Raw genomic sequence first — 27,002 nt, 5'->3', positions numbered from 1 at the left:
ATTAAGAAGTAATAAGGCGTTGTTCTCGCTTCAGATCCGGTAGTTGCAAAAAGCATAGTTAACTTATAGTTAACTTATAATAGATGAGCAATAAAGTATATTTTGATATCAATAAGCAAACAAAATCAGATTAATAAAGGCATGGCAAAGACGTAATGGGTGGGTCATGGGTGTTTGTAATGCCATTATTAACACTTATATAAGCTTATAAACATACAATAATGTTAATAAGCATCTTGTAAGGACTTACAAGGGCCTTATTACTTGTTAGTTATTACAAGGACCTTAATATACAACGTTACCGATATTTCTTTTTGCAAGAACTGAACAATTATATGGGTAATGATATGTACAAATCCAACATGTTGTCATCCCAATTCCTACCATACAAATGTTCTGTCACGGCCCTCACACGGAAACCCTTTATCAGTTTTGGACGGGTCAGGGATGATGTGCCCCTTCCGATACTTACATGCAAAGTATCTTTTCAAAATAAACTTTTGGGTTCACAGAAACGGTTCACTTTAGGCGATAAAACCACTTGATTAAGGTTAGGATAAAAAAAAAAGGGGATTCCAAATTGTACACTTTTTCTTTTTACTTTTAGTATGTACTCCAGCTTCCCTAACAAAGTATGGACTGATGCATTCAGTATCGATACAATTACTACTACTATACACTACTTACTCATAGCGCGCCCTGATAGCTAGCTCACGTATAGGCAACCCGCGGCTCCAGAGCCACGTGGCTCTTTAGGCCGTCTGCAGTGGCTCCCTGTGGCTGTGACAAGGAAATTACATGGAATGAGACGAACGAATGAATGAAATTAATTAATTCTTTACATTTTTACTTTCATTCATCATCGGGTGTAGGCCCAAAGCACTTCGTATTCTACAATTGTAAAAAATGTGTAGCTTATACAGCATTAAAAAAATGTTTCAACAACTAAAATGTGCATCATAGCTTCCAAAAGTCTATGGCCTGGTGGCTAAACCTCTAAGTTTTGCCAACTTCATGTCTTGTTTTGTGTTTCCCTTTCGATTCCAAATCTCCTGAGATATTTCTTTTGTGTCCAGCCTCTTTCTTATTTGTACTCAGGTCCTCACTGAATTCTAATAAATAAATAAAAAATGCTCATTATGACCTATTACTAATATTGGTAGGCAAATTTAGACATAGGCTGTTTTGTCTTCATTGTAAGGCCTAAAACAAGGTTTGTGGCTCCATTATGACATTTTTTCAGTTTTTCTGGCCAACAACAGCTCTTTTGTTAGTAAAGGTTGCCGACCCCTGCTCTACCTCATGTATATGCGATGCATTCTGCAAATTGTGACTAGATGTGGTAGGACATCCTCTCTTGGCATACTGTATTTGACATACTACGTATTGGGACATACTAAATATTTTTCTGGCATACTAAATAGTATGGTAGTATGAGTATTGGAACACAGAGCAAGTTGGGCTTTAAAATAATTACTTCCAAGTTTAACTACCAGATGCAGTTGCAAAGATGTAGTTGCAAATATATCATAATATTAAACATCACATTATTTCTCTCTCTCACGCAAACCTATGCACATTTAATCACTGTTTCAGCTCGAAACACCATTAGCACACGCCCAGCTGACCTCAGAGTGGCTGTGGGAGACCCTGCAGAGTTTCGCTGTGGAGTGCCCAAAGCTTCTCCAAACGTCACATTCACCTTCTACGGGAGTCACGGCAACTATAGCCTCAGATGCCCCTCAGGCCACATGGAAGATATCCCCCAGGTGAGGAAGTTGCTGTCTGACTCTGATAATGAATTATTTTTACTTGAATTGGAGGTTGATTTTGTTTCTCACTTTTTCAAAGCTGTTAACATTGTGTTTTCCCATTTCCTTCTCAAAGTTAAGCTTTCTTCTTTCTTCCCAGTCCTCTCAACTGAACCCGTCTTTCTCCCCCTCCTTGTCTCTGTCCTCAGGCTCTCTATGGAAGTTGTGATATAAAGAAAGGACAGATGTTTGCTGTGTGGACACTCAAGGGAACTTCTTTCTCCGACAACGGCACAAGAGTCGTATGTCAGCAGTCAAACAATCCTGATGCTCCTACTGCCGTCCTGCATGTTTATGGTGAAGACTCGATACTTACTTACATACTTGGAAAAGTATTTATGCTTTTGACAACCTTAGACCAAAAAAAGCTGTCTAGTTATTAACAAACAACCCATAATTACAGAATAAAGCTAAAGAGGTGTGTAAGAGGTGCCCAGTGTCTAAAATGGGCCCGTACCCTGACTTCTAATTGTCTTTAACAGTAAGATATTTATAGAAAAATAGGTTATTGTCAGGCTCATATTAAAGTATCCATTAGTTGACTATTCTGGGTCATCCCTACAAAGTATATAATAAATATTGATACATTCAAAACGCATGCATGTCATGTAACGGCTGAATTATAAGGTACTGGTACCTTTTCTGGTTATAGTGACATTTATTATGAATACTTCTCCTTCATCGTCCCATTATATTCACTCCTAGATAACGGCCTCAGCCAGGCCACACTCATTGGCTGTGCAATTGGAGGCTTCTTCGGCACCCTGTTGGTGTTTGGTTTGTTGTATACCATGCTGCGGAGATCTGAGACCCTCCAGAAGTGCTACAGTAAGTACAATGCTTCAACATTGCTTGACTGTGTAATGTATTTGCAAGAAATTGAAAATTAAGGTGTGATGTGCTTGTGCTTTCAGGGGGGAGAGAAACAGAAGAAGATGATTTGGCCACAATAGTTAGAAAGGACTAAAAGCTCCGTGTTGCTTTGCATCTTCTAACCAACGGAAACGAACATCTCTCTATTTAGCCCTCTGACCAGTCTAAGAGAAGTGAAAGAAAGATTGCTCTAGAAATGATGTTGAAAGGTTTTGAGGCTGGCTCCAGTCTGACCACTGAAATCTCCACTTCCTTGTTCTGCCCTCGCTGTGTGTATATAGAATTGTTGCATGCATCAAATGTCAGATCTGTTCTCCACTGTTTGCAAGTAATCAAAAAAATATCAATGTAGTCATTGTCTGCAGGTTGAGCAACTGACCGCAGCAACAAGTGGTGACAGAGATAAGAGTATGGAAAGTCTAAGTAAGTGAGGCCCCTCTTAAATAAGGAATTGAAAACTCGCTTCCCTTTGTGCTTGTACATATGTATTAAAGTATGTAACTATAGATGTAAAATACTAATTTGTGAGGGTCCCAGCTGTGCTTGTAATGCCAGGTTAGTCAGCTACACTTTCACAGTTTGTCCACTTGAGGGAAGCACTCACTCCAAGCCAGTTACTTTCTTGTGACATTACAGAGAAAATTCCCTTAAATGAAACTGATTGTCAATGCCAAACACTAAAACAAGACTTTCTTTTTCCTGATGCACTTCTCTTGTTTAATTTAAACCCTTGTAAAGAAATTTCTTTATTTGTGATTCAGTCAGTAAGGTGTGTAAGTTGTGATCCTAAGTGTTTTTATTATACACTTGCATTTTGAAATAATTCTCCCTGATGCTTTTGGGGTTACACTGTAGTTGTCTTTGCAAGAAGGTAATGTACAGCAGCTTGAAGTTACAGTTACCTCAGTTATAAACTCTCGGATGCATTTGTTTGTTTTTTTAATGCTTTTTGCTGATGGTTGTTAATGTTGCACTTTGTTCTGTCTCTTCATTTCTTTGACCCATGACCAAAATAAAGTTAAATGATGTCAAAGCAAACCGTAGCTTATCATTTTTGGCAGTAAAGAGCTCCATGCACATTTGTTGTGGAAGTGAGTAAAAATAACATACAACTCATTTTTAATATTATTTTTCTTTTCCAAACAAAACAGTTTGCTTGCAATGAGGGAATGTATCGATTTATGGCTATGTGAGATTATTAAGAGCATTGTGTCAATGGTGAAACAAGTAAACTTTGTTTTATCCACCATTGTAAATGTATATATTTATATAAAACTACATATCATTATGTATTTCATCAATAAATTAAACATATTACGTATCTGTCTAGGTCAAGGGCCAATCAAGGATCGGTTTTGAATAATCTCCAGTCACAGGTATAAAGATGAATTATATAAAAATAGCCAGTCTTCTCACGCCTTTACTAATATAGGTCATAAAGATGCCTCTGTATTGTATTGAGACTGTTCCATAAAGAGTTAAAACTCCTTGTAGGTGCTTTAAATAGAGACAGGTGGAGCAGTGTCTCTTGCTGCCCCCTGGTGGTGACCTCCTGACATGAACCAGAACTCCACAGTCTTTTGGGGTTGCTGTCTGATATCCATTTTTCTTAAACTGGTTTTATTGGTTAAATATGGCAAAAGTCATGTTAACAATAGAAGATAATACAAACTCCAATGTGCCACAAAAAAAGTGGTGAGATTTTTAACCACCATTTGTCCTTGCTTCAAAACCCTTGCTAATTTGTCCATGTGTACCCACTAAGCCTATGGTCTTACACTCCTACAATATTATGTTTAGAATTTCACTGAAATAATGCTATTTTACTACTCAAACACAGCTGCTCACATGGTTATTGTAAAACATACACACACACACACACACACACACACACACACACACAGACACACACACACAGAATATATTCTTTACCTTAGGATAAACTGAGTAATGATAGATGACAACTGGTATTTGACTGATTTTAACTGTGGTCTTCGTTCCCCTGACTGTGTGTTGTGACACCTGATGAGCTGCATGGACAGCCAGCCACACACACACACACACACACACACAGCCCAATCAGCAGGAGAGAATTCTGCCTCGTCTTTTCGTTGATACAACAGAGGCAGTATGGAGCAACGTGTTGACTCAGCTGCTCAGCTACACCTCAGTTCACTCATGATAGGTTCCTGTCAGATTCTTCATGTTCTCAGATAGATTGACTGCATTTAGTGTTTGTGTGATAAAAGATATAGTCAGTCAGGTAATGTCTCAAGTCAAAAGAATGTATCTTGTCACCCTGTTTAAATACACATCAACTGTCGGCTCTACATTATTTTTCCAAATACGACTTTGAAAAAAGCACATATTACGAATGACCATCTATTGGATATTTTCAGATCTAAATGAAGCAGACTGATAATCTCTTCCTATCTCTTCTCTCTTGGAAGACCTATCTCTTCCAACAATACCTCGGTTAAGCCATGGTCACCTAACACATATATATATTTAAAAAAAAAAAAAAAATTTGCTCTTCTTATTCTTCTTCTTTTCTATTCTTTTCTTCTTTTACATATAGCACTCCTGTAGCAATGACAGTTAGCTCTTAAAGTTATGTACTTACTTGATTCCTGTGGTCTATGTCTAGTACCATCAGGTTGAATGCACTTATTGTAAGTCGCTTTGGACAAAAGCGTCTGCTAAATGACATGTAATGTAATGTAATAATCTCCCTCACTGCTGTGCAACCTAACCTGTTCTTAGACCTTCAGTTTTACTGTTTATGGACAAACATCCTAAATACCCCCATAACAGAGACGTGTTGCCATGTGTGAGGAAGTGTGTGTGTGTGTGTGTGTGTGTGTGTGTGTGTGTCTGTGTGTGTCTGTGTGTGTGTGTCCACTGATAACCTACATTGTTCAGTGAGTGTTCTCAAGATGACCTTTAACTGATAATGAATCAGTTTAACTTACTAAAGGAATCATACCTGAGGAAACATATGTTAAACTAGTACAATTAAAGTTAAACAGTAACAAGTTGATCAAACTGAGTCCAGCAAGCGACAGAGCTGATAACCTTTAGAATAATTTTAACTGACCTACAACTCACCTCTATTTTCTCCACATTCATGATAAACCATTGAGACATTGTAATCTATGTTCCTTATTTAAAAAATGATAAAAGACAAAAGCACAAAAGCAAGATGCACTGAAGTATACAAAATGCAGGGTTTTCAAGTCAGATCATTGTGAAAAATGTTTATCCCAGTTTCTCAATGGCCAAGGTTTATTTAAATGTCTTGTTTTGTAAGTCAAAGACCAACATATATTTAGTTTAATATGATATATAACAGAGAAAGGCAAGAAATATCCATATATGAGAAATCAGCATTGTCTGCCATTTTTTTAAAGATATTTTGGCCATTTTCAAGGCTTTATTGAGAGTGACAGAGTGAAATGGGGAGACAGAGGGGAAGACATGCAGGAAAGGGCTCCGAGTCGGATTCGAACCCGGGCCGCCCGCTCATGAGGACAAAGCCTCTATGGCACGCGTTTTATCAGGATAGCTGGCGCTTATTTTTGTACTTGAATTAATTCATGAGTTGACTAATGGTTGTAGCTTTTTCCAAGGGAATAATAGTGTAATCTTCCCCCTTCAGTGACATGCTATTGACATGTTCACAACACAGTGACCTTTATTAAACCTCACATGAACAATGTTACAGGCAACTGGTGCTCCATGCAGACAGACACCAGAAACAACACTTATACAGTGTGGCCATAGAGCCCTTCACTCTTTGCATAGTGTGTGTTATACACTTAATTTAAACTGGATACAAATCAATTTGAGCCAATTATAAATTTAGATTTGTTGCCACATTAGGTGCGTTTCCATTAGGGTAAAAAGTGGCTGCTCAGGCCACGCCCTCTCAAATGGCCGCTCACTCAGCGTGTCTCCATTACAAAAAAAAGGCCCCAGAGGGATTTACGAGACTCCGGAGGTAATGTATGGTTTTTGAACGGATTCAACACGGGAGACATACCAAACGTAAACAATGAGGAAGGAGACGCTGAGATGGAAGGAGCAGAGCTTGCTGTGTTTCTTTTAGCTGTGTTTATGCACATGGAGGAGATGATTATGGACCAGAGGACGTCTCGCTACTTCACCGGCTTTTAAAAATGGCACGTGTTGTTGTGGCGTCAATCAACAACCAGGCTTTTTTCAGGGGAGAAAAAAAATGGCCGCTAGGGACAGCTCACATTCAAATTAGGGGGGTTTCGGCTATAGTGGAAACGCACAATGGGCAGCTGGGCACAGACATGCAAAAGACGGCATAACGCCTCCTACCAAGGAGCAAGACAAGATTAAGATTAAGATTAGTCTCACAACAGGGAAATGACACCTCTGCATTTAACCCATCCTTTACACGCCATGAACACACTATGCTGGGAGCAGTGGGCAGCGCGTTACTACCAGATACAAGCCTGATTCTCTAACCTCTCGGGGTCAGCTTTAACCTTAGAGGTTGTTTTGCAGTTGTTTTTTTATCTCTTTGTATTCATTTTGTATCTCTTTATGGTTGTTTTCCCCCTTTTTCAAAGTTTTTAATTTAAGTTTAAGTTTTGTCTCAATTTGCAGCTGTTTGCATTTGCATTTCTTTGGAGTTGTTTTGTTTTCTTAATTGTTTTTTTTTTGTGTATCTTTGTAGGCATTTTATGTTTTTGTCTTGTGTATATGTCTTTGTGGTCATTGCATCTCTTCATAGTCTGTATTGGTCCATTTAAATGGCATTTTGGGTCCTTAGGCCTGTGCCCTGTAGGCCCGTTTAGTAATCGGTCGATGTTTAGATTTTGGTCACAGTTGAATATTGTATAACGATGTGTGCCATTCATGTATTTTTGGTAATTCATAAAATCTAATCCATGCAAATTAACATGAAAAATTGTGATGGGAGCGACTAAACCAGTGTAATTGTAATCTCTGTTCTCTCTCTGCTTTGTCATCACCTGTTGCCTCTATCTGCTGTCAAATTGTTGTGTTATCACTTAGATACACATATTGGACCACACACACCTTAAACTACAGTATGTCTCTTTGTGTCTGTGTCCCTGTCATTCTCTATCTCCTCTGTCCTTGCAGTATTATCATTTGTTGAGAGGCTGGTGCATGCCTCTGCTTATGACAGGAAAAGGTATAAATAGTCACAGATCACCACTGTGACACATGCATGCACTCACATAGTTCTGCACACATGTGTTGGACTGTATATACAGGGGTTACATCAACCAATAGCCTATACACAGATACTTAACAATGTGTAATATGTGATTAGAACTGGACGATTTAATTATGATCTTGGGTTTCAAAGATTATAAAAAAGAGATATTTTATTTGTGTGTTTGTTTGTTTGTTTGTTTTATTCATGTGTATTATTTATTATTATTCCTTATTTTTTGTATTCATTTTTTTTGTTTAATTATATATATGAACGAAGTCCATAGGTATTCGTGTTAAATAACCATGATCTCAACATTGACCAAAATAATTGTGATAATGATTTTTTCCATAATGCAGCAGCCCTTTATGGGATGTATGCCGGTGCTGCATGCAAGGTACTAATTCCATCTAATTAATTACGTGGTCATTAAAGTGAATTTAATTGATTTATTTACAGTTTAAATATGGTCTCTTTAATGCAAGGTTAAGTAAAAAATCCCTCCCTCCTGCCCAGGGTTAGTAAAAAAGTAAGATGCTTGTCAACCATAAGACCAACACACAGTGCAATGTATTCCACAGAGAGAAGCAGTGGTAGACACTGTACCTGTAAAACCTAGCAGAACCACAGGGAGAAGAGAGAAAACAATAAAGTCAGCGGAGGAAGGGCAGAAATAATGCTCTAAATTGTACAAACCACAAACCTGTAATTGTAAATAGTTTGCTTTGCCTCATCTATTACTTAAGAACACACTTGGAAAAAAAAGAAGAAAAACATCATCTTATCATGTTATAATTGTTTTTCTTATTTTCTAAAACTGATTCCTTTTTTGCTGCTTTGACATGTTGTTTCGTTGACTGTCACAGGCACTCTAAAGCACATTTAACATCTAAATGTTAATATGAACATTTGAATCTGTGTCTCCATGTAAGATAAAGAGAAGTAGGTTTACAGTTTATAACCTATAGGTATGGCCACTCTGACGCCAGCTACAAATGTCACTCCATCACACACACGCGGATGTTTATGGAATAACATTGCCACTGGTCTCCAATACATACGTAAATGCGCCACACACACACACACACGTACACACGCGCGCGCGCGCTGGACACATGAAAGTTTATATCCCAAACAAAGAGGAGGAGCAGGGGCTTCTTACACAGGTAAAATAGAAAATACACACTTTTGACCAGCCAGTGTCTTGGAACATTCACACACACTCCACTGCTCCTGAACCGTCAGCTGAGGTAAGCACAGGTATGTTGGAGCAAGGCATGATGGGAGTCAGGCTTAGGGCTCAAGGTCACCTTTCTGTGGTTGATTGTAAGGGTTGTGATTCTTGTGCTATTATTGTTTGTGGTGAAGGTGTTCGTGAGAGAACAGAGAGAGTGTTTTTGCACTTTCAAAGACTAAATGAAATGCATGTGGTAGTGCGAGGAATTTGAGGAATTCAGTAAAAGATTTTAAATTATTTTGAGAGATTGGTAGGAAACAAATTGAAAAGCAAATATGCTTTTTTAAATGTATGTTATAATTGGGTCCATATGTTTTGTGAGTTAAGACATGGTGTCCTTTGTACGACAGGCCTTAATGATTTATTTCTGGTTTGTCTTGACTTGACAAAAGCAGCATGTTGCTACCTTCGAATTAAACTGAGACACAAGTACATTGTCCAAACTGGATCAGGCTTAAAAACATTTCAGAAGCACTGCAGTGATTCAGTTAACAATAGAGTAAAGAATACTGGGGATGTTGGTAGAACATCAGTAAACTGCGAAGGACCCTGAACTGTAACTTCCACCCTGTAGGCAAAGGCTAATATTATGTAAAATCACTTTAAACCCAAGCAGAAAGTCTGTTCTAACTGATTTGCAATCTGAGATGTAGGACATACGTATTTTAAGATGTGGGATTTGAAGGACAAAGGCCTGTCCACAGCTTGACCTTGACTAATGTCATGCTAACTGATAACTGCAATGACTTATTAAGACAGAGGACAGATGGATGAAGATGGGAGACAAAACTGCACAATAAGGAGTCTCTGTATTGTTTTTGTTTGCATTTGATGTCCATTTCTTAAAAAGCTGCCGCAGACTGCTTGTACTTATCTCTGAAAGAAGAAGTTACATGCAAAAAAAATGCATCAACCCAGCATTTGCTCTGCTTGTTAGTTTTATCAAACACGAAATATGTATGAAATGTGTTTTAACTATTGCCAAGTTCACAGTACCAAATCGGTGCAAGGTTCAAATATCAGGCTGGGATGTTTTTAAAAAAATGTGAATGGAAAACTAGATTGAGCCACAGAGAAGCAGATCAAAAGAGAGAAAGGACGGTGAATTTCCAAAAATGCTGTGAATCTAACCTCCATGGGGCCCAAGGGTGTCCAAGATCAGTTAGAGGTTATGGTGATGTCACTGAAAAGACCTGTTGCATGTATACATTTCTTGTGCACTTAATTTTTAATTACATTTTTCTTCATTCATGGAGTTAGTTTAAGGAGGTGTTGTTATGCTTTTAAAAAGGTTTGAAGAACAGACTGTGGGCTTTGGTTGATCTGTAACGATCGTACATTTGCCCATTTAAGAACAACATTTTTTATGACCATTAATATGTTATGACTATGTATATGCATCTATTCTGAAATAGATATTATTAAACTGTAAACATATCAATATTTCAGAAAAACTGTATTTTGATGCTACATGCATTTTAGAAAGTCAGTGAAAAGTCCAACCGCTTTTATGCTTATATGAAGTTGAAAGTGAGGGAAAGAAAAAAACTAATTTTCAGAAAATATCTTTAGATACTGTAAAGCACATGACTGTGTTTTCGCCCGAAGCAGTGTTTTTTTTCTCTGGAGTTAGAGCTGAGGTTGAAGGAAAGTTGTCTGGAAACATGCTGGGTTTCGCCCCAAGACAAAAAGTGATCCGCTATTTACTCTCCAAACACCCAGAATGCATCCCTGCTGACGAGACACTGACCTCTCCCACCACAAGGACATTCAGCCTGGGGAGAGGGAGAAGTGTGTGCTTCACTGTGTGCATGCATGTGTGTGAGAGAGAAACAAAGGGAAAGTGATGGGAAAAATGTTCTACTTTGTCTTTTGTCTCTCACAATCTTATTTTCTCTCCCTTTCTCCCTCCCCCTCCCTTTATCTGATAGTTGTATTGAAGATGGGACATCTCACTGTTGTGGCCGTTATGGCAGGTAAATCAAATAAAAACAGATAAAGCAACAAGATATTCCAGCTATTTTGTTTTTGAGGGAATTTGTGAACATAGAAAAAGTATTTAATGATCCTGGTACCCTTGAAAATTGAGCTTGTTATTTAAGGGGGAAAAAAACTGTTTGTTAAAAAACTAGCGAAACACGTTCTAGCAGTGCAACTCAACTCCCACTCAACAAAATTAACATTTCTTTATCTGGCTTTCTTGCAGTGCTCTTCACCCTTTTCATGGAAACTGAAGCAAGTAAGGCCAAAACTCCATTTTCACTTAGTCTTGTTCTGAGACTGGTTTCTTGAAAAACTAGTTTAGGAAGAAATAAAACACATTGACTTCTTTGTTGTTGTAACCATGGCCTATTCAGGACAAAAATACTGTTACCATCCCATTAATGTTCAAAATACATGTAACCTAGAAACATGAACCAATGTGTTGTCAGGGCCTTCTACATTTACAGTAGTTTGTTGGAGTAAAAGGTCAATCTCTTGAATCATCCATTGGAGCCAGTTGAAGTTGTCACTAATGTTTCATCCCCCTCTCTTGTTTCTCCTCCTCCTCCTCTGGTGTTTGGTCTGCAGATCCATTTGCTTACAGTAAGTTCAGACACTCTTATCTGCTAATTCTTATAAACTGCACTATGCATTCTAGCACCCTTGAATGGAATATAAAAATATTAGTGCAGAGTATAACTTAGATTACTGTAAATTGCATATGCCTGATGACAAAAGTAAATCCTGCAAAAAGCAATAAAAAACATCTGTCATGCAACATTTTAAATAGAGCATGAATAAAATGATAGAACGAGCATATGCTTTCTTTAACTAGGATTATTTTTTTCACTTTCGAGTGTACCAGGACCCTTTTAACTTGTGACATTATTGTCCTACAGACTATGAAAGGCTACGAATTGGAGGTCTGATCTGTGCCAGCTTGTTGTTTGCTGGAGGACTCACCATTATACTTTGTAAGTTCTGAAATCACACAGATTAATAATACTTTATTTTTAAACCATAAAGTGTCAGAGCATTGGCATTATATGAATCACTGTAGTAATAAAGACATTATTGTTCATTGTGTGTGTGTAAAACCTCATCCTGCTTTGCCTTCACAGATAACAAGTGCACCGCGAAGAACAAGTACGTTTTTTTTTGTCTTATAGATGTGTGTGTTTCTTTGTGTCTAAACTTTAACATGTGACTTGCTCCCCCTTTCACTGGTTCCCTCTTATTGTCCCTCAATCTCTCCTAGTCTTTCTTCCCAAACTGCCATGCTAATTGCTGCCCCGCCCTCTTTTTTTTACCTTGTAGAAAAGTGGAAGACGACAACAGTGAAATCTGATATGGTGCCTGTCAAACCGGTTTTGGCCAGGAAGAAGAGCTGACAGGCAAGGGGTGGAGAGAACTGTGTGCACGGTGGGGGGTTAGGAGGAAACACGCCAGCTCGGATGATTACACCTGTACAGACCTGTGCAAAGAAATATAATTTATGCAAGATGTGAAGCGGTCTTATAGATTGACATGTCATGAGTTTGATGAAATAGATAAAGCCCCTCTTGTGTTTTCTTGTTTTCAAAGGTTATCAATTTTGAAATCTGTGCTGATATGTAAATCACAGTCATTTATATTCACAAAGATGTTTATGGCTTAAACACACACTGACCTTCACAACATATGTAGTTTGTTTCACTACTGCTTAGTTTAGTCATTACCATAATGTTGCATGCAATTATTGCAATAGTGCATTGTTAGGAATATGTTGTGATGTTTAGGTAATGTGGCCTGCTGTTCATTGCATGTTTTGCTTTATGATAAACTAGTTAGACTAATCATGTGGTCAACCATTTCAGTACTGACATGATGAGGAAAAAAATGTTATAAACCTCTAGTGTGCACATCCAAAATAAAAATAAATGTCCCTATGCAAAACCAAATTTCAATATTTGTGTTGTTTTCACAGGTAAATAATGTAGATCTGCTTGTTTTATTATCTGACCTTTAATGACCTTTCAGGTCTTCTAGAACTAAAAAGGGCAGTTATTGATCAACAGTTTCCATTAAGTTGGATGCAATTGTTGTATGCAACGTACATTGAATTATTATACTTGAATATTAATGCTTTGTATCTGTAAAACAGTTGTTTTGTTTTGCCTCTAAATGTCAATAACGTATCAATTACATTCCAGTGTGGAAGTAAATCAAACCATCGCGACAAACTTCGACATCTTCGTTCTCGACAAGCAAACATTAAAGCTTTCACTCCTCCTCTCGGCGCTCAGTCCTGACTCTGGATCAGCTCCCACGCCCCGCTCGTCTCCAGCTTTGTATCCTTCCGCTGCCAGCCGGACCACAGAAACCGACCCAGGATCAGGATTCACGGACAAAACTCCAGAATGTCAAACTCAGCCCCCTTTTCTAAAACCAAGCCAACCTGTTGAGTGTCACAGAGCTGAAAGCAGGGTGTTGGCGTACTGTGTGGAGAAAAGTCGCTGCTTCTGAGTCAGATATCCGCCTTCTTGGGAGAAATTTCCTCGTTTTTTTGCCGTTACTTAATATACCGTGTGAGAGGTAAGTGTTAAACAAAGAGAAAAGCTCATAATTCACAGAAAAGTGTTTTCATTATTTAAAAAATGTGTTTATAAAGTTAAACATTTTTCCAGATATGCTCGTGAGCATCTTTTTTAGCCCAAAGCAGCACAGTTTAGCTAACGTTAGGCTCATTTTAAGGATAAGTGAAGCCAGCTTGTTAACTGGTTTGCTTGCGATTTCTGTTGCAAAATCTATTTTAATTCGTATTAACTGGTTTATTCAGTTACTTAAAAACTCAAAAAGGTTCCAGTCAAATGTATTACTGTTATTGTTGTATTAATGTTTTTTTATTTCCATATAAAGTGTATCGTTCTTTGAGGGGTAAAGTACAATGCAACACATGTCATAAGTTTAATAATAATGTTATCCGGCCGAGGCCACCAGTGCCAGCACAAAGGCACGGCACGCGCCCACGGGCCAAAACGTGCGTAACGGCCTGAGTACTCTTCCTTCATGCGCTTTGATCACCATGTTCATGTCGACCGGTTTTGTAAAGTATGCTGCAGGCTTAAAGTACACTATCTGACATTTGTTTTAAGTGTGTACTGTGTGTTTGTACCTTTAGTCCTTGTTTAAACCAGATAAGATTCAAAAAAGACAAAATAAATTCGGAGGATGTTCTGTTTAGGCTATATTTAATATGAGCCTTGGATTCTTTCACGTGCTATAATTTAAAAGCAATAATGTTTGATAGATAGTATTTTTTTTTTAAAAACAACCTGAATGGACATGTAACAAGTGTCACGTACCAAATTATTAAAATGAATTAAAGGTTAGTGACATTTTATTCCTGACGCACACAGTACCAATGAAGACTTCCTGCTGTGGAATTTTTCAATATTGTCATACTGTTACATGCTTTATTGAACGCATAGTGTAGGCTGTTGTGTGTGTGTGTGTGTGTGTGTGTGTGTGTGTGTGTGTGTGTGTGTGTGTGTGTGAAAAGGCCAGTTGATAAGAGCTGTGGTGATAACAGTTTGCTACTATGTGGCACAAGGACAGATTGGGACAAGGACATGATACAGGATATGTCAAATTCTGCTGTACAACGCACAACTATACTTCAAAATATTATTATTATAATATATATAGAGAGATACATCTTGTTTAGGTTACTTAAAGTCAAAACGCTAAACATTTATAAACAAGCATATTCACATTTCATGTACTGCAACCAGCAAGAGTTTGTAGTATTTCATTTTTAAACAATGTTAACAAATAATAAGTTACATTATCAATGCCTTTCTGTTGTACATAGTAACACATATAGACTGTGCATGGGCTGACAAGAAAACACAGGTAAACATTCGGTTTTAGTGCCCATTGACCAGAATCATGGTGCAAATACTACCTTCTTACCAAACTCTTACACAGGTAGAAATCAGTTAAAAATGACCATAGGCCACAATGCACTTCAGTAGTAACAAGTTTTGAGCTCATGGTGTTGCCATGATCGTACCCATGCTACAAAGCTAATACACTCTTTGGCAAGCTATCTACACTATGTCTGTCTTAAATGGAAGTCCTTTCTGTGAGGGTTTGTTGAAAGTTAAAATGTAGGACATTAGCAACTTACAACTAAAGGAAATTGGGGGCACCACTAAAAGAAATTGCGATAAAAACTTGTCATCATAATGACGCTCTACTACTTTGGACCTTTCTTCTCTGCTAAGACTCCCTCTTGTTGCAAGAACATTTTGATGTTGCAAAAACATCATTGTTTTTGAAATATGCAACTGCCACAAAAATATCAATAACAGGAATTAATAAAGAAGACATATGATTTTGATGGATCAGACAATATGGAACTGGTTCTCTGCTCTTCTCAAGAAGTCATACAAAAGCTGCTTAACCAAATCTTATTTATTTGGATATTTTTGTACTTCAACATATTTTAGTGCTCCACCACTTGCTTAAGCTATGAGTAACATGTGTGAAACCGTTTCCCTGCAGTATTATGCATAGCATACTTTACAGATCATTTCAAACAGATGCAGAGAGAGAGAGACCCAGTCACACATCCAACTCACACCTGTCTAACTGCAAAATGTTGAGTGTATTATGCTTTTGACAAATTTAATTGCCCCTTAGCTCTATTTATATGAACCAAGTTTTTCAGAGTGAGAAAAGTGAGGAGCAGAGATGTGAGAGGTTACAGGATGAGAGACAGAGATGGAGGGAGGATGAACGAAGGTGGCAACAGACAGAGTTGTCTTTCCTCTCCCAGGTGAAACAGACTAAGCTCTCTGTCCTCACCTCTCCTCACATGACCACAATTCCTAAAAAAGAAAACAAGAATGAGTGACTGAAAACAGTGAGAGGGGAGGAAGAGAGAGCGTTGTGAGGCGAGACACACTTTCTCCTCACCTTTCCTCACATGGCTTTGGTGTCTCGCTAACACAAATTTAGAAACCTCAACAAGAAGACATTGATTTTACTGTGACTGTGACCTTCAGTGCACTCCCACAAAGCTCTCATTTACAGCTCACTAGAGACAAAGCTTATTATTTCCAATTTGTTAACCAATTTAGATATTGAGAGTCATAGTTATGTTATAACTGTTCATCTGTGTCTCACAGTGTTATTAAAATGTTGGAAGCAGAGCAGATAATTCAGGGCTTATACAGAGTTTATTAGAGGAGTTAATAAGTGTAGGATTAATAGTTGTATGGATGGAAGATAAGATGAAACAAGAGAAATGTCCTCCATCCTTTTATCTGTTGATAATGACAACAGACTGAGGTGCATGAAATCTGTTGCTAGCCGCTCACTGCGAGCCTTGTGGTTACCATGTGTGACTCATGGCTCTAGTATGCTCCACTCCCTCTTACCCTTCTGTCTGTCTCTTTGTGTCCCTCCTCATTCCCTCTCTTTCCCAACCACAGCCTCCTTGGCCTTCCTGCCTACCGCTCTCACTCCCCCGGGCTTTAGTTCTTCCTCCTCCTTCTCTGCCTCTCTTGCAGCTCACTCTCATTTCCCTAACTTGATATCTTGTTTGTAGTATACTTTTTTCTCTCTTTCTCCACAACCTTGTTCCCTTTCTTGATCAGTGAACAGCCTCCACCGACTCACCTCCTCCCTCTGTCTCTTCCTTCCTATCTCTCTTGCTTATTTTCCCCCATTACATATTGTTGAAGTCAACACTTTAGTTGCATCTGCCAAAATCCTCTTTCAGCTTTTATCACCTAGCTATTCAGCAGGAACAGATAAAAAATAAGTCCACTTTTGAATCATCAAGAAACTCCTCTCAGGTCATGTGCTTTTTAGTCACAGACTCATCATGTACTGTTATTGTCGTGAACTGGCAAATTCCTGAGTTTACTGGTAAAGTGAAGGGAGGAACAAGTTAAGCCAAATTTAACTGTTTGTCAGCCAAGATAAAAGAGCAAATTATTAATCATCGCAGATTAGCTTCACACTGTTTAGTGTAGCTTACAACATCAGATACTTTCTTCTGTGTGTGTGTGTGTGTGTGTGTGTGTGCGTGTGTGTGTGTGTGTGTGTGTGTGTCATAAAGGATGTGTTGCACACTGGAATCTAGTGCTGCTAATTTAGGAATAAAAATGCCACTGAGAATAGGCAGCTGTCTTTGTAGTGCAGTACAGGAACACACACACACATACCGGTGTCCAGCATTCAAACATTTGGGTGGGGGGTCATTGGAAAAATAGAAACAGGGACTAAGTCACACATACACACCACAGTCCTGCAACACACACGGTCATGTACACACAAAATAGAGAAAGCACAAATCAGACCTGGGTAAAAGATGTGCAGACTTGATCAGCAGTGTGTATCTTTTTTACACATATACACCACATATTACAGATTCTTATGACATTTGACCCTTGACCCTGAGCAGGCTAAGCTTTCCATCTGATTTCAGTAGTCTTTAGGGAAAAAGTGAGTATGAGTAATGAGTAATATAAAGGACTTAACTGCATGTTTATATGTATTTACATGTTGGGGTGTAATATCCTACTGATGAACATTCTTTCTATGTTTGCACTGTCCCTCTGGGTCTTTGACACCTTTGTGTCCACTTACACTTTTTCTATATAATCACCAATCACAATATTTTTTGCCCTGCTAGCTGCAAGACAGAAGAATAGTGTTTTTAGTTGTCCAATTGCCATGCAGATAATTTGTTCTCAGTTTACCAGATTTGAATGTGTCTCTGGTTCTGCCTCCATCCCACTACAGTTAAGGTAAATAGATTTACCTCTGTAGTGTTAAAAAAAAAATCAATAGCATCATTTCATCACTCATTATTACAAGATCTATGTGAGATTTCTTTATGGGAGCTACTTACCAGAGATGAAATAGTCTCTCTATATAAATATAAATATTTAAACGTAGTAAGTACTTTTAAGTAATGACCGAGTGACTGACTGATACATAGGGCATTAGGACTCTTTTGACGGTCCTGTAGATTATTGTGTAACCTCACTGTTTGATAAGAGAGGAAGAGAAGAGTGGGATGGAACAGAGGAGATGATGGTGTTTGTAATGTGTGAGTGTGAGACGGGCAGAGAGCCTGGAAAGCCTCTGCTCCAGGGAGGGGAAGGGATAAATGAGTGGAAAAGACTTAACAAAAGGAAAGGAGAGGTGACGGGCGAAGGAGCAAGGACATGCAGAGGTGTGTCGGAGAAAGGAAGTAGTAGAGGAGAGGTTTAAATCGGCTGGAGAGGATTGGAGAGGAGACAGCAGCTCTACAAAAGAAGAAGAGTGTGAAACGGTGTTCAAACAAACAGGCAATTCTTAAAGCTTTTCATATGAGTGGGGAGGAGTATCAGACACACAGAGAAGAATGAATGAATGAAGCAGAGGCTATGGAGACACAGAGCATGACACAAAAAAAGTGGAAAAACATTCTGAAAGACAGGAAGAAAACGAGATGCAGCAAGAGCTGCAAACAAAAAACGAGGGACAGTCAGAGACAGGCAGAGTAGCATGACAGAGCCAGAACAGACAAGTCTTTATCCCCGGACCAGGCAGAGAGAAGTGGCTCCACAAGGGATACAAACTCAGTTTTACATAATATCTTCATCTTTAGAGATGCCTATATTTGTAATAAAACCTTCTTTGGTATCAGCCAACGTTTTGCTGCAACTGAAGGACTGATGTTTGTTTTTGTAAATTAAGATCTCACAAAATAAGTTGATTATTCGATTAGTTGACTGACAGCAAAGAATATATTTGCAACTATTTTGATAGTCTTTTAATTACTTGACAGAAATCTGCCAAATCCCGCCTCTTCGGTGTGAGGATTTGCTGTTTTGTTTTTTTTTTCTCTTTGTCTTTCTGTCTTCTTCTTATCTTTGAGATTTGGACTGTTAGTTGGACAGCAATGTGAATATATTACAGTCGGCCAGGGAAATCGTGATGTGCATTTTTCACTGCTTTGTGAAATTTTACAGAGAACAAATTGTCAATTTTTCTCAAAAATAATCTGCATAAAATCTTCAGTTGCAGGCCTATACACAAAGACAATTGATATTAAATGTTGTGTTGTAGGACTATGTCATTTACACCTAACTAGCCATCAACACAATAATTTGAATACACACCTCCAGAACTCACCTCCTGGCTCCACCTTACACTAACATTTGCCTAAGAATATGATCTTCACAGGGAACAGGGCGGCGCCACCTCTTTTATACTCCCCTGCGTCTGTTCACTCTTTTTTTCTCCCCTCTCTAATCGTCTCACTCGTCAGCTTGCCCCAGGTGTCTTCTTCTCTGTCCCTGTCCTTCTCTCTCCTGTTTCTGTCTTTGCCCTCCATCTCTTCCCTTTCTCTCTACTCTGTGTGGCTTTCTACTGAGGTAAACCATTCTCTAGTGGTTGTTGGCTCGTTTCCCATCTCTACATTCCCCCTGGCTCGCCTGGGGTTGCTGTGGAGAGGCACCAGGAGAGATGCACTCGTCCTGCTCTTCTCTTTATCCCTTCCTTCCAAACTCCAAATACCAACAACAGAGGAGGGGGACACATTGTTTTAGGACTCAAAGGTCACTGTTGTATGTGTGTCAGTGCAGATATTTTGAAATCTAAACTACAAAAACTACTAAATGTCAGGAATCTGTACAGTAATATCCTGCAAGTCTGATCCATAGCGCTTAAAGGCGCCTTATGGATATTTTTACTTAAGATTTTGAATCCTGCATTGTTTGTATGCATGTTTACTTGCTAGCAGTCTTCTTCTTCTTCTTCTTCTTCTTTGAGGTTTTACAGCAGTTTGCCTTCGGAAGGTTGCATTACTGCCACTTTTAGGTTTTATTCTCCCTCAGTGTCCATTCATTCATTTTTAAGCCATCTTTCCATTCAAGTCACCCTTAAATAAGCAAATAACTATTTCCTCCCTTGTATAGTATACTTTTAACACTGTCCTTTGCCCTATTTTATGTATATGTGATGTCATTTCTTGTGCAAATTTGCTGAATGATCTCTTTCATTGAATTTATTGGCTCATTGATGCGTATCTTGCCTCTTTACCCCCACCTGTAGATCAGTGGGAAAGTGTGAAACCATTGGCTAGACTTTTATCACGTGAATATGCATCTTTGTGTCCGTGCACAACATGGTCCATTATAGCACTACAAGAGGTTGAAATTTTACTTTTGAAAATACAGTTATATTTTCGCTTGTTTGTTCTCTTCAGTTACTCAATAGGTAAAAAGCTGTATAGACTAAGCTGTAGAAGGAATTCAGACAAATGCTATAGGCAATCTAATTGAACTAGATACTGTCCAGTGTTGCTGTTAGCCTAGACGAGATGTGTTCAGATCATCTCTTAAATAAATACTCAGTCAACCCAAATTGAATTTGACGTCATCCAAGTTTTGAATGTTTTGTGCATTCTTCTTTGTGTTTGTATTTAAATATTCACTCACATGTGCCTGTGTGTGAATGCCAGTTTAGAATGGGCTGGGGCGTGTTTACTCTCCATGGAGCGTAATAAGCGGAAAAGTGCAGTAAGTGGAAAATCACTGCTGCGTTACCTAAGGTGTGTCTCCTCCCAGTGCACATGTTACCGGTTGTGCTGCTGCTTCAACATGGCAGCTAACAGCTTGAACACAGAGCCACTCAGACAGTTTGTGCGATTTAATTGTCAGGAAATGTACATTTTCATTAAGGATTATATAAGTGTGATCATTGTTAAATGTCATTTAGTGTCAGGAGAGAACTCTGAGTGGAAATATTTAAAATGAGTAAAGCTTTTTGTCCGTTTGTAATAATTACCAGGCACCGGAAAATGTAAATATCTCCAGTGACTGATGGTACTTCAAAAACAATCTCAAAGGGAATCATCTAAACACTAATGCACACTAGAAATCAGATTAAAGGCCATTACAGACAGGAATAGCTTTGGAAGGGTGAGTGCACTTTAATATTATTGTCATGGATTATTTGACAGCATGTAAAAAATAATTTGAAAGAAGAAAAATCTGAGCAGTGACTACATGTACATGGATGTACAGACAGTACTGTACATTATATATTGTATAATTAGCCAGTAGTGAATTAAAAGCTAACATTGAAACAAGAAAAAAAACACATTGAAGCTTTTACATGGCAGCACTGTATTGCATTATGCAGAGTTATTTAGTTCTCCTGTTAGGGCTCCATTAGAGCACTTTGTACCCATCAACATCATATCAAGTTTCTGTGTGTGTGTGCGTGTGAAAGAGAGCGGGATAGACCACTTTGTGCCTATCTAAATTTGATCACGTATTTAGTGTGTGCTTCAGAGGGAAAGGATGCATGTACAGTAGGAGTGGCAACTGTATATTTCTGTGTGTTTTATCCCTTTTAGTGCCCCTTGGAAAACACAGAAAGGCTAAATGTTGCATCAGGTCTCTGTTGACTCTGTTGGCCTGTGTGAGCCAGTTTGGAGCACTGTCATCAGCTTTCTAACATGCGGACACACACTTTTAAAATTTGATTATTTGTGCCTTTGGGACTGGAGATAATGTTATTTAGCCCATGTTGATACAACTAGAGCCTTGTTCTAACGGCCTGTCACCACAGTTAATGTTTTCAAGTCAAAAGTAAAGGCACAGATTGTACCTAATGTAAGTTTTAAATGTAAAGCTGCATACATTTATCGAATTACCTTCTTAATTGTTAATGATATAGTTGTTGATATCATTGTTTGTATTTATCTCTGCAGGTAAACAACCTCAAGCGTGAAAATGTCAAAGATCTGTGCTCTAGTGTTGATGACACGTAAGTAAAACTATTTGAAATTTTCCTTTTCAAAGTAATTAATGTAACATCGCTAAGTACTTGTGACCTTTTAGGATCACTTCCTCTATAGAGAGGAAATTCTGCCTGAAGGTCTGTCTTCCATCAGCATATTGCTCAAGTATTTATATTTTTGTGACACTATGTTACACGAAGCAGCTGAGTGGGTGAGTGATGACGGAGATCATCTTGTCATTGACAAGTTGACCCTTCAATGTAGATGTTACACCTATGTGATTTTTTTGTCCTATAGAAATATTATATAAGAAAGAAAATCACTGTAAGTAAGAGGGCACTACAATAACAGTCCTGAAGAGGTGAGGGTGACAACATCCACAGCTCCATCAGGTGTTGTAAAAGATTAGATGGATAAGGAGGAAGAGAGATAAAACAGGTGTAGTTTCATGTAATATTTTTAAACATGTCTGGATTTCCAATAAACTTAGCAAGAGTTAAGAGCTTTTTAAGAGGTTGCTGTCACAGACAGTTGTCAGTGATTCTAAATAACAGACGTGACCATTTTGCCGTCTTTCCTCAAAAGTACCCCAAATTAAAATAAGAAATAGAAAGCTGCCACAATATTAAAGGGACAGTTCACTTCAAAATCAATAATACATATTTTTCCTCTTACCTGTTGTGTTATTTGTCAGTCTAGATTGCTTTGATGTGAGTTGTCGAATGATGGAGATATTGGCCATAGAGATGTCTGCCTTTTTCTGATATAATGGTACTATATGTTACCTGGTTTATGGTGCTCAAAACAGCCAAAAAAAAGTCAACAGCAATGTATATTTCCAGATATCATGACCCAATAAGTTAAGATAATCCACACACGCTGTTGTGAGCATTTTTATGTAGGAACCTTTAGGGCGTCACAATTAATGGAAATTGCAATATGGCTGAGTGCATCCCAATCGCAGGAGCTACTAGCAGCTATATATCTTTTAAAAGGCAAAATATGTGTGAAAATATCTTCTGAATTTAGTATTGTGTTGCTACAAGATTTCCCGGCTTATATTACATGTCATATTCAACAGATTTAAGAGACAAATCTTCTGTCTGGTACAGATCCTTGCAAAAAAAATCATGATGATGATGATGATCATTCCCTCCGATATTCTAAATAATTTTGTAAATGATAAATAGCACGGTAGGTAAGAAAAACATAAATTTTAGGGTTGAAGTGTGTCTTAAAGTGCACAAAACTGTAATATTTAAGTATTTTGTGTGGCCAACATTAGTCTATACTTTTATCTGTTCTTGTACTTTTATCTGTACAAAATAAACAAAAGTAATGAGATATTTTTCTTTTCTATGTATTTATCTGTATTTTAAAGTTTATCTCGTTCTGAACTCTTGCAGTTGTGTCTCTGGTGTTTGCGGAGGAACAGAACAGTAAGTATAAGTCTTTTTTCCTAATTTCTCAATCAGCAAAATAGATTAAAAGGTCTCATTCAAAAAAGTATTTTTATAATATATCTTGATCAAAATTGAGTGAAATGTTGCTTTTTTGTTGAAATGTATTGATTTTATAGTCAGAAATGTCATCAGCGAGAGAATGAAACTAAGCCACTGTGTTTGCTCTTCTGACTCTGTGCTGTTGACTTTATTACATCACTGTTTGATATGCGGATGTTTCTGTATATCATTTATCTGCTGCTCAAACCAACTTTCAACTGACCCTGTTATTTATGTTCCTGCAGCGGAAGAGGACCCATTTACCTTTGGTAAGCTAATCTTTTCTACCATATTATTTCCACTGTCATTAAGAAGTTAATGCGACGTGGAAGCTGAGCTGTAGCATTGACATAATCGAAAGTTAATCACTTTTTAAAACTCACTTTATTTCATGTAGATAAAGGTGTTTCCAATGAAGTTTAAGTATGTCAATGTCTGTCTCTTTGTGTAGACTACCAAAGACTGCGTGTTGGAGGTCTGATTCTAGCTGCTGTCCTCTGTCTCATCGGCATCACCATCCTGTTCAGTAAGATGCAAATCATGCAAACACACTATACAGAGTCATAAACTGTTTTAAACAACTCTCAAATACACAGACGACAAGAAAGTCAACTGTTCTTTTCTCTTGTTCCAGGTGGCCACTGCAGGTGCAAGTTCAACCAGGACAAGAGGTGATGCTTCATACAGTTAACGGAAAAACATTTGCTTTGGAAACTATAATTAAGGAACACTTTACATTTGATATAATATTGTTAAAACAGTACACATTATCAAGGTACAAAGATCATAGAGGTCTACTGTTTTTTTTATTTTCTAACTTTTCTTTCTTCGCTTTGCAGAAGGAGGACAGGAAGCAATGCTCAGCAGATGCTCTCCGACCAAGGTAATGTTTGTTCAGCAACCAGCAACCCCCTCTTTACTTTGTTAACTGTCGTAGGTGTGAGACACTGTCTAAAAACATCCATCAGTCAAGACTATGTTAATGACATCCCCAAGAGGCGAAAGCTGGAAAAGCTGAATAAAAATAAATTCCTTCTTTAATATAACTCAGATCCACTCAAATGTGTATAGTCACCTGTAGCCACAGAAGCATGACAACAGCTAAAGCAATAACAAAACCACACTTACATTTTTCAAAATAAATAAACCTGAAGTCTTCCTGCTTCTCCAATTAATGTTTGTTTGACCCCCTGCACATGTAGTAGACATATGTATGTAGTTGTGTGTTACACATTACACAGGTTCTTCATTACCCAGTTGACGTCCTGCTAAGGTCTAAAGTTATATTTACTCTGTCCATCTGTTTCACTGTAAACGGCCTTGTGTCTCATACACACACACACACACACACACTGACACAGTATGGAAATCTCCCATTGTGTTGGACTCAGATGGCACGGACCTCGCTGTTCAACAGGTGGTGGGACTCTGGGTGTCTGGCATGCAGAGAAGGGAGGGAATTTAAAGAGAGGAACAGTGGAGTGAGGCGGCCTCACTCTTTTTATGACGTGTTTGACTGTAACAGCTGTAATGTAGACAAAATACACCGGTGGCCATATGGAAAAACGTGTGTGTGTGTGTGTGTGTGTGTGTGTGTGTGTGTGTGGTGTGTGTGTGTGTGTGTGTGTGTGTGTGTGTGTGTGTGTGTGTGTGTGGTTTGTAAGCATCTCAGCAGCCCACAGGGACATGCTGCACTGTCAATTTCCACTTGCACACACACTCACGTCTCTCTCTTTCCCCTGCTCATTATCTGCAGAATAAGTGGCTGTGTGTTAATTCTTAATATTGATCTTCACATACACAGTCTGATGAACAGAGAGTGATATAAAGTGCTGCAGGGATGACAGCTTTGTTGTTAGAAATGCGGAGGTTAGCACCACCTGCAGGATTTTTCCATTGGATCTTAGATTATTGCAGAAAATTATTTATATTGACATGTTTTGTTCAACAAGATCATCTTCACAAATGAACATGACTTTTATGCTTTTTGGAGTGTAAATTTCCAGGTTTCAGTACATATTACTGCAGCACTCTGTTGAACTGAACATCATTGAAAATTAAAATATTATCTTCACTTCTCATAAAGAATTTCAGCTGGAAATATTTTATGGCTGTAGACAAATGTATAATATAAAGTTGAAGCTTGTGATATTAGGTTTTAAACTTGAAACCACACTTTTATTCACATTGCTGATGTGATGAATATTCTCTAACTTAACTTCTGAAGAAGAGTTTGTATTACCAAGTGTGTTATGTCACTGAATACATTTTTCAAGCAGCAAATCAACCGTCTGAATTTGGACCTCACCTTCCCATCTGTCTGTTTGTCTGCAGGTCGTTCCTGTGACTGCTAGATGTCAGCCAGAACAAACGCTGACTTCCCAAACCTGCAACCAACAGATAACACGGAGGAGCAGCAGCGGGATTTGATCCATCCAACGAGAGGCTTTTGTTTTATTGTTAGAGAGCAACAGAAAGTAGTCTGTGTACCAGCTGTGAGGTGTGATGCTTTCTGCCTGCTAGTTGAGCTACTGATCTGCAGCATGCACCTTCACACACACACACAAACATTTGTACACCCAAGTTGTCACTTTCACTTCAACCATCTGGACCATTTTTGGCAAGTTGAAAAGGCTTTGACATGATGAAACAATAAATCCTGTTGAGAATTCCTTTTATAACTCAGTGTGAATGTGTTGTCATTCATTGTTGATACTTTTGGTTGGCTGAGCTGAAAGTGACCTCATATAACAGTTCACACAGACCTATTACCAAAAATATCCTTAAGTGTCCACATACTGTAGGTTGTGTCAATGTCTCGCACTACTTCTCTGCTCTGCTGTATGTATAAGGTAAACATTGATGTAGATATTAGTCGCTTACTGTGACCAACCTAACCCACTGTCCATGCTTTCATGTCACATATATGACATATACATAGTCATGAGTGTTTAGAGTGCTGTTGATAATTCATGATAATCTGTTTAGCTTTATGGAGGAAAGTAGTGGATTGCACTGTTCAGAGATACAAGAACACTCTGTCATATTTCTATAAAACAACTATTGAAACAAACATCTACTGTGGATTTTATTTGAATGAGTGGGTGTGTTATGTGGACACGAATCTGTTTATACTGTCACATTGTGGGACACGTCTTCCTTTTGGGGACAAAATGCAAGTCATTACATTTCAGGGTAAAGACTTGGTTTGAGGTCCGGCTAAAGCAGTGGCAGACTCAGACTGTTTAAAGGGCAGGAGCGAAAAAATTAAAAAGGGCAAATCCTGCACAACATGGTGCCCCAGCAGAACGCAAAAAGCTATGATGCATCATGTATGATGACATAGTCCTCATCCTTGGTTACAATTAGCATTTAGTTAAAAGGAAAGCCAGATAAAAAATAATTAATGATATGGTATTGACAATTAAAACCATCGAACCAAACCATGTAGGGAGTTCCAGGGGCATACCCCCCAGGAGAAAATTTGTACATTTTTAAGTAAAATGCATCAATCTTGTACATTTCGAGAGCTAAATGAGAGCAAACACCTCACATTCATCATAACAACGGCAAAAGGGAAGCAACG

The 27,002-nt window shown here is 38.3% G+C and overlaps 1 protein-coding gene across 1 annotated transcript; it reads left to right on the top strand.

The window, feature by feature from the left end:
* The first annotated feature begins 13,532 nt into the window (after window positions 1-13,532).
* On the top strand, window positions 13,533-26,489 carry LOC131976688 (phospholemman-like). Its single transcript, XM_059339834.1, has 8 exons — window positions 13,533-13,693; window positions 21,885-21,940; window positions 23,321-23,353; window positions 23,662-23,685; window positions 23,868-23,942; window positions 24,051-24,087; window positions 24,256-24,299; window positions 25,751-26,489. The coding sequence occupies exons 2-8, from the start codon at window positions 21,907-21,909 to the stop codon at window positions 25,768-25,770; spliced, it is 267 nt and encodes an 88-aa protein (XP_059195817.1). The 5' UTR covers window positions 13,533-13,693; window positions 21,885-21,906; the 3' UTR covers window positions 25,771-26,489.
* Window positions 26,490-27,002: the final 513 nt, after the last annotated feature.

This window comes from Centropristis striata, chromosome 8, assembly GCF_030273125.1.
Source record: "Centropristis striata isolate RG_2023a ecotype Rhode Island chromosome 8, C.striata_1.0, whole genome shotgun sequence".
Classification (NCBI taxonomy): domain Eukaryota; kingdom Metazoa; phylum Chordata; class Actinopteri; order Perciformes; family Serranidae; genus Centropristis; species Centropristis striata.
Note: the sequence above shows the minus strand (reverse complement) of the source record. Positions and strands in the feature narration are given on the sequence as shown.

Coding starts and splice junctions, on each gene's coding strand:
- LOC131976688 (XM_059339834.1), top strand. CDS start 21,907: ATGTCAAAGATCTGTGCTCTAGTGTTGATGACAC. Junction 24,088..24,255: donor AAGTTCAACCAGGACAAGAG/GTGATGCTTCAT, acceptor TTCGCTTTGCAG/AAGGAGGACAGGAAGCAATG. Junction 24,300..25,750: donor GCAGATGCTCTCCGACCAAG/GTAATGTTTGTT, acceptor GTTTGTCTGCAG/GTCGTTCCTGTGACTGCTAG.